The 12499-nt window shown below is 36.1% G+C and overlaps 1 protein-coding gene across 22 annotated transcripts in view; it reads right to left on the reverse strand.

Annotated features, from left to right (window-relative positions):
• The window catches only part of MAPK10 (mitogen-activated protein kinase 10), a 438482-nt gene that overhangs the window by 37949 nt on the left and 388034 nt on the right, over positions 1-12499 (reverse strand). For all 22 annotated transcript variants that reach the window (XM_054688437.1, XM_054688436.1, XM_054688435.1 and 19 more), the window contains one exon: positions 11672-11796. In XM_054688437.1, the coding sequence (XP_054544412.1) occupies positions 11672-11796 (125 nt within the window). The remainder of the gene's footprint in view (positions 1-11671; positions 11797-12499) is intronic.

Below are 12499 nucleotides of genomic sequence, written 5' to 3' on the forward strand. Positions count from 1 at the left end.
AAGATATTTAAGATAACTTACATATAATTTTTGTTTGATGTTATCAAAATGATAGAAATGATCTTAGAAATCTTTTTGAGAATAATTTTCTTTATAAAAGCTCCAATTAGGGACTTTGCCGAGAAAACTCAGTTATGTGCTTTATCAAATACAGTGATCTATCTTGTTGCAAAGATGAAAGTAAAAACTCTGTAAGTTTTCTAAACTTAAATCCAAAGTTTAAAAAATGACCCAAAGTATCTAAGGAAAAGTAAGAAGGGAGTTTTTTTATTTACTGAAATATATAGCATCAAGAAGCAAAATAGTGATAAACTCATTAGGAAAATGCCAGGTAATATGCAGAGATATCACCATATAGTCTTTTTTCTTTTAATGAAAAGCAATGGAAATTTTTTAATTTATAAAATACTAACAAAAGTAGTTTTCCTATTATCTTGCAAATAGAATTTTCTTACCCAATGAAAATTTTCAGATACTACAAAAAATCCTAAAATTGCTCAAATTTGCTGGTTATACTTATTTAAATATTTAAAAGTTCTCTTCTAAAGTATGAGAATTGCTATTAAATTTTATATAACAAACTTTATATGCTAACTGGTTTCCTTTTCAACCACACTAAAGACAAAAACAAACAAAAACGTTATCTATTAACTGTTTTGAACATCTATGTGTATTCCATTAGGGAAATCAGGAAACACAAACAGTAGCTTCTGCTTTTCAAATTGATTACTTATTCATAAACCATCTTGAGTCCATGCCCTATTCTTCTGACATTATTCACCAAAGGGAAATATCAATTTTATTTTTTTATTTAAATATTTTATTTTATATAATTCTTACATCTTTTTTCATCTTTGCACAATGTATGCATTTTCATTTTGGTTATATTCCCCATACAATTGCACCCCCCCATTTTGTCTCTAGTCCTTCTTTCCCCACCCCTCCCTCCTCCCCCCACCCCACCCCCCCTGTAGTGTGTCTCTGGTTTATAGTTGCTTGTTGATTTTGATTTTTACTTTGTATTGATTATTCTTTTTCCTGGTCCCTTATTTAGGTTCTCTAAATTCCTGCTATGAGTGAGACCATCCGGTATTTTTCTTTTTCTTTCTGACTTATTTCGCTGAGCATGATCCCTTCTAGCTCCATCCATGTTGCTGCAAACTCCATTGTGTATATGCACCACATCTTTTTGATCCAGTCATCTTCTTTTGGGTTGGCCATTTGGGTTGGCCATACCACCCTGAACGCACTGGATCTCTTCTGATCTCAGAAGCTAAGCAGGGTCGGGCCTGGTTAGTACTTGGATGGGGGAAATGTCAATTTTAATGACTTACTCTCTTTTCCTCTCAAAGGAAGAAATATGGCTGGTACAGAAACCATTCTCATTCACAACTTGTTTAAATCATCTCCTCTAGTACTTCATGCTTAACACAACAGGATTAAACTCAGACTCACTAAGTTAATAGAGAGATGATGAAATATTTAAAGCAAGCATATACACATTTTATCCAGTGTTTTATTTCCCAAAAGTAGACAAGTACTAATGAACTGTTTGAACATTAGATGCACCAAACTCATCTTCATTGTAGCTTATATATTCCTTATACCTAAATTTATATTTTTTCTGAGTCTAGCAAAATATATTATTATTTTTCCCCTTCATTTATGTTTTAAATTGTTTTTTTTTATTCTAATGGCACGTGTGTGTGTGTGTGTGTGTGTGTATTTTATTTTCTTACATCATTGTTAAATTTTGGACAGTATTTGATTTCTCCCCTCAGATGTTGTCCCTGTAGCTCTCCCACCATAATAGCACCTGTTATCTAACACCATAGTCCCTTGTGCTTTTTAAATTTTTTTTTATTTTTCATATCATTTTTCATTTTTAAATAATATTTGCTCCTCCCCTCAGGTATAGTCCCCATAGAATTTCCTTCACCAATGCATCTGTGCATCTCCCTCCCCTGTGCTCAGTGCAGTCCCCTGTGCTCCTCTCTCCCTCCCTCCTCTTCCCCTGCAGGATGTCTCTGATTTATAATTGTCTGTTTTTGTTTTGTATTGTTATTTTTTTTACACGGATGTCTTATTTGGTTCCCCTATACTCCTCCTATAAGTGAAACCATTCAATATTTTTCTTTTTCCTTCTGACTTATTTCACTGAGCATAATTCCTTCTAGTTCCATCCACATTGCTGCAAATGGCATTGATTTATCTTTTTTGATTGATGAATAGTATTCCATTGTGTATATATACCACATCTTCTTGATCCAGTCATCTATTTTGGGGCATTGGGTTGTTTCCAGGTTTTACCTATTGTAAATAGTGCTGCAATAAACATAGGGGTACAGGTGTTCTTTTGAATCAATATTTTTGTGTCCTTTGGGGAGAGCCCTAGGAGTGGAATTGCTGGGTCATGTGGCAGCTCCATTTTTAGTAGACTGAGGAACCTCCAGAAAACTTTCCATAGTGGTTGGACCAGTTTGCACTCCCACCAGCAATATGGGAGAGTTCTTTTTTCACCACATCCTCAAAAACAAACTAAACAATCCAGTCAAAACATGGGCAGAAGAACTTAAAAGTCTTTTCTCCAAACAGGAAATTCAATGGCCAACAGGCATATGAAATAATGTTCAACATTCCTTATAATCAGGGAAATGCAAATCAAAACCACATTGAGATTCCACCTTACACCAGTAAGAATGGCACATATCAAAAATATTACCAACCACAAATGTTGGCGAGGATGTGGTGAAATAGCAGTCTACATTAAATACATTTATAATTAAATATATCTATAAGCCTATTCCTTACCATGTTTTAGGAACATATAGGGACTCAAGAGAATTCAGTAGAAAACAATTGGCTAAGGACATAGTTAGTGACTTAAAGAGAGATAATATAAGCAATAACTCATTGATGAAGTTGGTTTGAGAGAACAACTTAACATATGATATTATAATCAAATAATATTAGCTTTGACTATGAAAATATATTCAAGAGAATTAGAATTAGAGAATAAGAATAATTCCCTACTATAACTCTCAGCTATTTCAATTTATTTCAAGGTCCTAGATAATCAATATATTTATAGGTAAATAGTTAAACTGTAAGTTAGATCTTTCCATTACATAGTTTGCCAACTACATGATCCTTTGATTATGCAATAATTATTATATCTATGCATTTTAGTTACTAAAGCCTGATCAGGACATTGATTCATGTTCAAAGCCAAAAAGGTTTTTTTTTTTTTTAAAAATCATAACTAAAGCTAGCTGATTGTAATTTATTAAATATAATCAAAGCAATTGAGGCACATGTAGTTAGACATTAAAAATGAATCAGCAATTTAGTTATAACTGATTAACATTAAGAGGAAGAAGTTATTATATATTCCTCTTATATACAGAAAAGCACACAATGAATGCAAATTAAATAACCAAATGAGATAGATTGCCTGTACTTGGAGGAATTTATGTCCAAGATGATGCCATAAAATTCCCAAACAAAACAAAACAAAAATTCCATGCACTTTTAACTGTGTGTAAACTTACCAAGATAAATGAAAGCAGGGAACTTATTTTTGCTTTTAAATTCACTGCTGAGGGGGCCTCCCTAGTGGCGCAAGGGGTTAAGCATTGTACTATGAAGTGATCTGCAGCCTCTGCAGCACATGTTCGATCCCGGCTGGCCAGGGAGCAGCCCACATGCGCAGCAGACCTCTCCAGTCTCGCCCACTGCTCCACTCAGAAGTGTATTTCGTCAGTCTGCCTGTTCTGTTCCCTGCTCTGTCTCTGGTGGATCCTATTACCCTCCCGCGCATCTGGCCGGTACCCTGGTTCTTGTATAAATAAATAAATCTTTAAAAAAAAATAAATAAAACCACTTTAAAAAAAAATTCACTGTTGAATCACCAGCACTTAGGTCAGTATTAAGATGCACAGATTGAGTTCAATAAATGTTAACAGACTAAATAAATAATACTTAACTGTTAAAAAAAAGTCCAAGTCTATGTGAAAAGCTCAGTAGGAGTGGAATAAAAAAGAGAAAAAGACATGAAAAGAAGGAAAGAGTAAGTAAGAATAGAAAAGGTGAGTGAGGAAAAAAAATGAAAGCGGTCTTTTCAATGTGTTTTACCTATCTGGCAGCAGAAACGTAGAAGTAAAGCAACCTAAAGGAAAACAGATGCCTTCAGCCCTCTTTCCTCCAAGCCCATATTATCCAACATTGGCTCATCAACCATACAACAAACAGCTGAAAACTGACACCAACACACAAAAGAAAGGAACTACACACATTCAAGAAAAAGTCTAATAATAAATAGTCTTATGCCAAGACTAAGAGGTGGTGATTCTTGGTAAGAAGTCACAAGGATATTAAAAGTAATATTTACTTTATTTTTACCCAAAACAAGGGCCCTGAGCACCTCTTCCAACCTCCAAAGAATTCTCATCACAGATTATATGTGTCTAACTGCTTCGTCACTTCACTTTTATTTAGTTGGAGATACTGAGATATGGAAAATTAATGAAGAGGACAGAGCCAGCCCTCACCCTTCCTTGATCTTCTCTGTCTCAGGGAGCTGATCCCTAAAGATCGCTTTTCCAGGTTCACCTATTAGTGACTTAGGGTTGTTCTCAATCAACATGAGACTCCACTAGGAAAGTGAAGAAGAGACGCTTTGGCCATTTCTCCCCATTTCTCTCTTCAGAAGCAGCTGTATCTCTTGTATCTTTGTAACTAATTCCCCTAGAAAGGCCATCCCTATGTTCCAGTAAATCATTTCCTCACTCCAGGGTTAATAGTATCTTTCAACCATTGCTAAGTTCTGGGTTCAAGAGTATTTGTTCTTGTTTTGCACTGCCAATCTGAAAACTTCCTCTCCTTTACCATCGTTTAAATGCTCTCAAGGTGGCATCTACCCAGACCTCTGAGACTAAATCAAACATCTCTATTGAAATGGTTTTGGGCCTCCCTTGGTGGCACAGGTGGTTGAGCACAGTGCTGTGAAGCTGTCCGCAGCCTTGACAGCACCGGTTCGATCCCAGCTGGCAGAGGAGGGTCCCACATGGCGCGGCAGACCTCTCCTGTCTCGCCCTCTGCTCCCCTCAGCAGTGTATTTTGTCAGCCTGCCTGTTCTGTTCCCCACTCTGTCTCTGATGAATCCTCTCACCCTCCCACACATCTCGCCTATACCCAGGTCCTCATATAAAATAAATAAATAAATCTTTAAAAAAAAAGAAGAAATGGTTTAACTATCTGCCCTGTCTGATTCATCTATCCACATCAACTCTCAATCTGGATTTTTCAGACTAAGCTCTGTAGCCTATACTTTTTGACTACAGGCTTCTGATTCTATGTCCAATCCTTTCTGATTTCATGTCTAGCCTATTCTGCTCTCTTCATCATGTCTTTTGGTCCTTTGTCCATCTAGTTGCTCACACCTGTAGCGCTAATATTTTGAACATTGATACTTGCTAAAATGCAGTGCAAACTACTTACGATCTCTAAGCTTTCATTAAAGATTTACCTTGAACAGACCTTCAGACATACTTGACATTAAAATCTACATATTGGGGCCTCCCCGGTGGTGCAGCGGTTGAGCGCTGGGTTGTGAAGCTTCCCGCAGCCACTATAGTGCTGGTTCAATCCCCAGCTGCTCCCCGGCCACCAGAGGAGGGTCCCACATGGCGCGCAGACCTCTCCTGCCGCCCGCTGCTCCCCTCAGCAGTGTACTTAGATCCTTCTGCCTGCTCTGCTACCCGCTCTGGCTCTGGTGAATTCTCTCACCCCCCCATGCTGTACCCAGTTCTTGTATAAATAAATAAATAAATAGATAAATAGATAAATAAATAAATCTTTAAAAAAATCTACATATCATATCTCTAGAAGAATGAAAATAAAACATTTCTTGCATGGATAAGTATCTCTTTCATGTTCCCTTTGGTAATGATCAATAAACTACAATGGCAGACAAGAGCATGGTTAAAATGTCAGACAGTAACTGCTCAAAGTGCATAAAATCCACGATGACCTTGTGATAAAATAGCTTAACAGAGTCAGGTTAACTTGTTCCTACAAATCCTTTCACTGCAGGCAAAAATAACATAATCCCTAAAGGTAATGAAATAGCAAATAATATCAGTAAATCATTCAAGAGCCTATAATAACCTCCTTATAAATAAACAGTAAATATCTAACATTGCTAACTAGTATAGGCTTACAATTTCTCACTATTTATTTGAAGTTATCTATAGCACTAATACATGAAAGTGTTATTCTCTTTCCCAGATTATACTCTCACTGGGAATCTGAAGACCAGATGGTTTTTTTCAGGATCTATATAGTAGCTTAAATTCCTGCCCAGTCCTGCCCCAAACTCGAAATTAATCTTGAAGTAAAAAATAATAAATAAGATCAGAACTGGCTTATCATCTCTAATCATGCTTTATTCGAGCTGGCTGGCTGAGTCATAACTTTCCCTTGGTCTCTAAGGATGACATGTTTCCTTATATTCCCAAGAAAATTATTCCAGACTCTCCCCTCAGTCCACATAACAGCTGTCACCCCATGTTTCATGTCTTTGTTCTATAATTTTCCTCTATATCTTTTAACACAACTGTCATGGAGAAAGCACGGTTGCTTGCCACCTCTCCTTTGGTACCTTAAATACCCAGGACTTGTCTCTAGGAGAAGAGAAATTTAGATACCAATTGCCTGACTGGTTCAATCTTCCTCTTTATTTAGATTCCCAGAGGAAACTTTGAGGAATTTAGGATTGTATCTGGGCCAACAACAGAGCCTCCAAGATAGCAGTACACCTGATGGGTCACCACTAACCATGAGCCTCGCCCCCTCAATATTCTACTTGCATAGTGGTTCTCTTTTTGTCATGGATCAAGGAATTAAAAAAAATTCTCCCTCTGATCCCATATATTTATATTGGCTTCCCGATGATAATTATTTCCCTATGATAATTACTTCCTATGATTTGGGACATCTTTTGTTTCGTGACTGAACACATCTCCACTATCTCTTCTACAAAGAACAGCCACAGAAGAAGTCACTAGCCAGGTTTCTGTACTCAGGTGCTTTCTCAGGGTATTCTGGAGTTTTGGACATAAACAAACTGTATTATTAAAAAATGACCATATTTCACATTTGTCGGGTAAATAATTGTCAGGCTTTTCCGCCCTCCGACATTAGATTAAACACATGCCTGATGGTGGACACCTGGAATAGGGTGTGGGCATGCATAGGTGGATACACATGGGCTGAGTTGAGACTGGCTTATAAAAGCAGAAGACCAGAAGAGGAACAAGTGAGAGATTGGACGAGAACCAGCAGAGAAGCAGAGGCCACGAGAGAACACCAGAGAACCCAGAAAGGTTGAAGACTTGCTGGGGGCTGGGAGGTCTGCCAACCTCCATGCCCCCCAGCACCCCTACCTTCCATATACCTGGTAAACCCAATAAAAGCCTGAAAAAGCCACCAAGAGCTCCCGGACTCCTCCTTCACCCGTCTGTTGGAATCATAGAGATCCTGCTCTGGGCAATCCTGCCACTACACATTCTTATTAAGTTCCTTTTTTATATGCCCTGAGATATCATGATTCAACTCTCTCTTAGCTTGCAGTTCAAGAAAATGCTCCCAAAGAGTGCCCTGTAACCCTACTCTCAAGCTTGCAGGTAACAATCATCCTCTAGCCGAGCGGGGTCTCTAAACTCAACAATCTGGTAAAAATGAGGTAACTAATTCTCATTGTTTGTATATATACCTCAGCAGTGAAGATATTTAAATTGAGCCCCTCAAATACCACCGAATACCTCTAACTTCATGAAGATAGATGTAATTAGAATTTATGAATTATATAATTTGTCTTTATTTTAGTTTCAAACAATGGCACTAGATTCTCCTATAGTTGCAAGGTAGAGGTGGATATACATGAGCAAAAAAGGACCAATAGTTAAAAATTCTGCAGGAACCAGGTCACTTTCAATGACTATTAGAAAAGATGTGGAATATTTCTGCAGTTTCTTAGTCAGCTGGTATTTTTCACTAAATGTGTCTTTAGTTTCTTAGCTAAAATTTTTCACTAAATGTGTCTTTATCTAAAGGTAATAAAGCTTTGCATATAAAAGTCATAGAAGTAATAATAATAGGACTAATTATTATTAGTAGGATTAGGATTATTAGGATCCCTATTAACTTCCAAGACACTGTACTAAGCACTTTATGTAAGTTAACCCTTTATATTCTCAGGTGAACACTACACAATAAGTATGATTGTTTTTCTTTCTTGGTTAAGAAAACTGAGTTGCAGAAAGTCTAAAAAAAAATAGATCAAAACCAATTAGTAAATGGTAGAACAGAAATTTAAACCCATTCCATCTTTCATACTGGTTAATATGCCTATAATTTAATAAATTGCATTTTAACATGTCAACCTTGCCGTCTTGATGAATACGGAACCAGAGCTAGAATAGCTTTCGATTTAACTTCATTAGAAGACATTTACATTAAATGTGACCAACTGTGCTTTCTTTGGGCCATATTCTTTTGTTGCTCTAAACATTATTTGAGTAAGAACTTGATAATATTTTGAGCAATTGTGGCTTCAAAATCTTTAAGTGCTATTATACAGATAGGTCACTTTTAACCTTGATAATCAATTTTAAAATTTTTCCAATTTATGGCTATCTGAGTAATTTAATTTCTTAGAGTTACAGCAACATTCATGTATTCTTCACTGTTCATCATGGTACCTTGGCACTTTTGGAAACGTGATAATATACTTGTAGTATTATTAATAGGTTAGTACACAGGATATTTCTCCACTCTCCTTTCTACTTTTCCCATTCTCTTACAGTTACTATTTTATTCCTCTCTACTTGCCTCTACTCTCCACCAGTGAAATTTATCTTTCTTTCCTCTCATCTTTGAATTTTCTTTCCTCATTAATATGATGTGAATGATTTACTTAAAAGCTGCTTCAGCTTGCCTCTCCTGGATGACTTATAATCATGGAAATTCTGATTATTTGATACTTTTATTTACTTGGATTATAGAGACACACTGGAGTTATATTGTAAAGTAATATTATCAGTCCTGGCAGAAAAAATTACAGCTTTGACCATATATCTGTGAAAAAGTGAAGGTCATTTTACTTCAAATAATTATTCACCTGCAGTAACAAAAGCACTAATTCCAAGGGTATCACAAAAAACATAGCTGATCACTGTTTCTGGTACCTGTAGGATCCATCTCATCCTAGATGAGGCCTCTGTAATACATTTCACAGAGTAGAGATCAAGATTCCAGCCTATTCACTGCAACATGTTCAATGTAAAACATATCCACCCTTGCATAATCAATTCATGCCAGATACCTGCTTGTCCACCTGTGTAGTAACTGACCTCCTCTCCTGGACTACCAGGTTCTATCAGATCATTCTCTTAGCATGCACATGTCTTGTGCTGTTGCCATCCATGCCACAGCATGACAATATTGAAGTTTAGAAAAAGAGGTAGCTATTTAAGTACTCTAAGTTTTATGTTTCCATCTTTCAAAGAAATTTTTACAAAATTTAAAATAAATTTAAAAACCCATTCATACTATTCATTAATAAGTTGTTAGAGGGCCTCCCTGGTGGCGCAGCAGCTTCGCAGCCCACAGCCACTGCAGCACCGGTTCAATCCCCAGCTGCCGGCAAGGGTCCCACATGGCGTGCAGACCTCTCCTGCCGCGGTCACTGCTCCCCTCAGCAGTGTACTTTGTCAGACTGCCTGTTCTGTTTCCCGCTCTGGCTCTGGTAAATTCTCTCTCTCTCCCACGCTTCTGACTGTACCCACTGCTTGTATAATTAAATAAATAAATAAATCTTAAAAAAAAAAAAATAAGTTGTTAGAGATTCTAAGCAACTGTTTTAAGGGCAACATAATTACAACTGAATTACAAATGCAGGCTTTATGACTTCAGTTAAACTCTAGGCCATAATCTATTAAAGACAGATTACACACATTAAATTACAAGTAAGGAAAAATAAATATCTCACATGATTTATACTATCAAAATAACCAAGGGCAACATTTTAAATAAATTATGTTCACAACTTTTATCAGCATAACCTAAACTATTTCTCAAAAATCATCAGCAAAAATAATTCTCACACTTAATTTTCATGTACATATACATCATAGTTTCTCTTAGTTACTTCATCATTTCATTATTCCCCCAGAACATCTATAAAAGTGTCTCCTAAGGGTGAAAAACTAGAAGAGACTCTATATTTTAGTGATAAGAACACATATTAGCTTTAAGAGCATTATAATTAAACTGAGAAATATTTAATTTTAAGGATTTTATTAAGAATAAAATTAAGAAACTAAATATTAATTCAAAGCAAACTGAAATTTCAGCATCATTTTAAAGGAACTTAAAAGAGCTAATCTTAAAAAAATGTTACCATAGACAGTGTTACACCTCACTTTCCACACTAGGGTCTCGCTTATCTCCAATGTGTTTTCGCTAAAGTTTTTTGACTTCTTAAGGATTGGGTTACATTATGAAAAGTAGCTTGTTGAATATCATGTGTACAACATTCAATTTTGAATAATCCTCACTCCCAACTGTGAGACTCCTCTAGTGAAGAATTTAGGGATACGAAGCATGTTAGCTTGAATCTAGCTGCTCTGATGCGAGCACACCATGAAGCAGAAGTAAGGAAGCTGAAAGAAGGCAAAGATGCACTTGAGCAAGAACATCTTGGGGCACAGGGAAGGATACAAGAAAACAAAGAGTATTTCAAATAGAAGCTTAAGTGTCAATTTAAATAAATTAATGTGAAGGTAGTAGATATAAGACAGACAGTAGATATAAGACAGGTAGTAGATATAGATATTCTAGGAATTGGAGATTTTGGTGTTTTGAGTAGAAGATAAAATGGCTGATAGTAAGGATAAGAGGACATTCCCAGCATGGGGCCTGCAGATAACACATGGACAACCATAACCCTGTGCCCTGTGCATTTCTGGTTCCCCACTGGAATAAAAAAAAAAAAAGGCTAAGATAGGTATGACATGGTTGAAAATTAGCTATGCTTCTGAGATTATTAAAGTATGTCTGGATTTAAAATACAGATACATATCTTACTTTTATAGTCAATTTAGAATCTATAAGAAATAATGTCCCTATTAGAAAACTCAATTTTTCTCATCTAGTTCACACAAGTTTTTACAAAGTCACCAATGACTGGTAAAAGCTCTATAATCAAAATGATCTGAGTGCCAAATCCCACTACTGGCAAGTATTTTATCAAGGAAACAGAAGAAAACAACTTAACCTCTATTACTATTATTTCTACTAGTTAGCTTGCATCAGGAAAGGCTGAGAGTTAAACATATAGGAGACACTCTGATGATGTAAATAAGTTTACAAAAACAAATGGAAGTGTTTCGTGGACAGAGAGTTTGTTGGACTAAATTGCCATTCTCATAGAAAATCTTGGAAAAGAAGTACATTTAATAACTTTTACAGGGAAGGTAGTAACTTTGTGATAGAAATTTCTGATGAAGTTCCTCTGTGTGTTCTTTGGGTTCAATTTGCTTTCATTTTTCAATACTCAGCACTATGACTGTTTTTGGAAGGAAATAAAATAAGCCTATGACTTCCTTACCGCCTCCACTTCAGCAGGATCGTACCAGACATTGATGTATGGATGCTGTAAGGCGTCATCCACTGATATCCTTTTTGCTGGGTCGATCACTAGCATCTTTGACAACAAGTCTCTGGCTTGGCTGGCTGAAATAATGGAGAAAAACAATTAGTAAAATTTTTATTTTGACAAACACATTTGCTGGAAGGATAGGAAACTAAGTAAACAAAGAGCAAACAGCACCTTTCTTACAGACATAAAGTAAAATTCTTGACATGCTAGAAAAAGAAATGAACAGTGCACCTTTTTCTGTATGTCTCTATGCCTATGTCTTTATTTGAATCTCTTTAAGGATTAAAATGTATTGAGTGTACAAGTATGAATACTTACTCGAGGTAATATTGAGTAGGATAAGTATAAACAAAAGATAAACAGACTAGAGAGGGAAGGAAATGCAAATACATAATGCTCAACAAATACATGAATGGCTGTTTGAAGTTGAGGCATGTCTATTTTTACTATGTTTTCATTCATACAATGAATCAGCAGAATTTGAGCAACCCAACTCACTGTAGAGATCATGTAGTTGAAATTCCTTAGATATATAAGAAAAAATCTGAAAAGTGGATGTGATAAGAATATTATTCAAAATGTATTAAAACAGCAACTAGAATAATAGATAAAGGTAAGTTGAACAACCAACCTTTGAGAGTTGACTATAGAATTAAAACACCAAGGTGGGGGAGAGAAAAATCAAAAAGGGATGAGGGTACAATGGTCTATGGCAGTGGAACAGGGGTGAGTTGTTGGTGAGTACACTATAGTGCTAACACCTGATGGTGATAATAC

Source organism: Talpa occidentalis, unplaced genomic scaffold (genome assembly GCF_014898055.3).
Source record: "Talpa occidentalis isolate TD23 unplaced genomic scaffold, MPIMG_talOcc4v2.1 talOcc4.6, whole genome shotgun sequence".
In the NCBI taxonomy this organism is placed as follows: domain Eukaryota; kingdom Metazoa; phylum Chordata; class Mammalia; order Eulipotyphla; family Talpidae; genus Talpa; species Talpa occidentalis.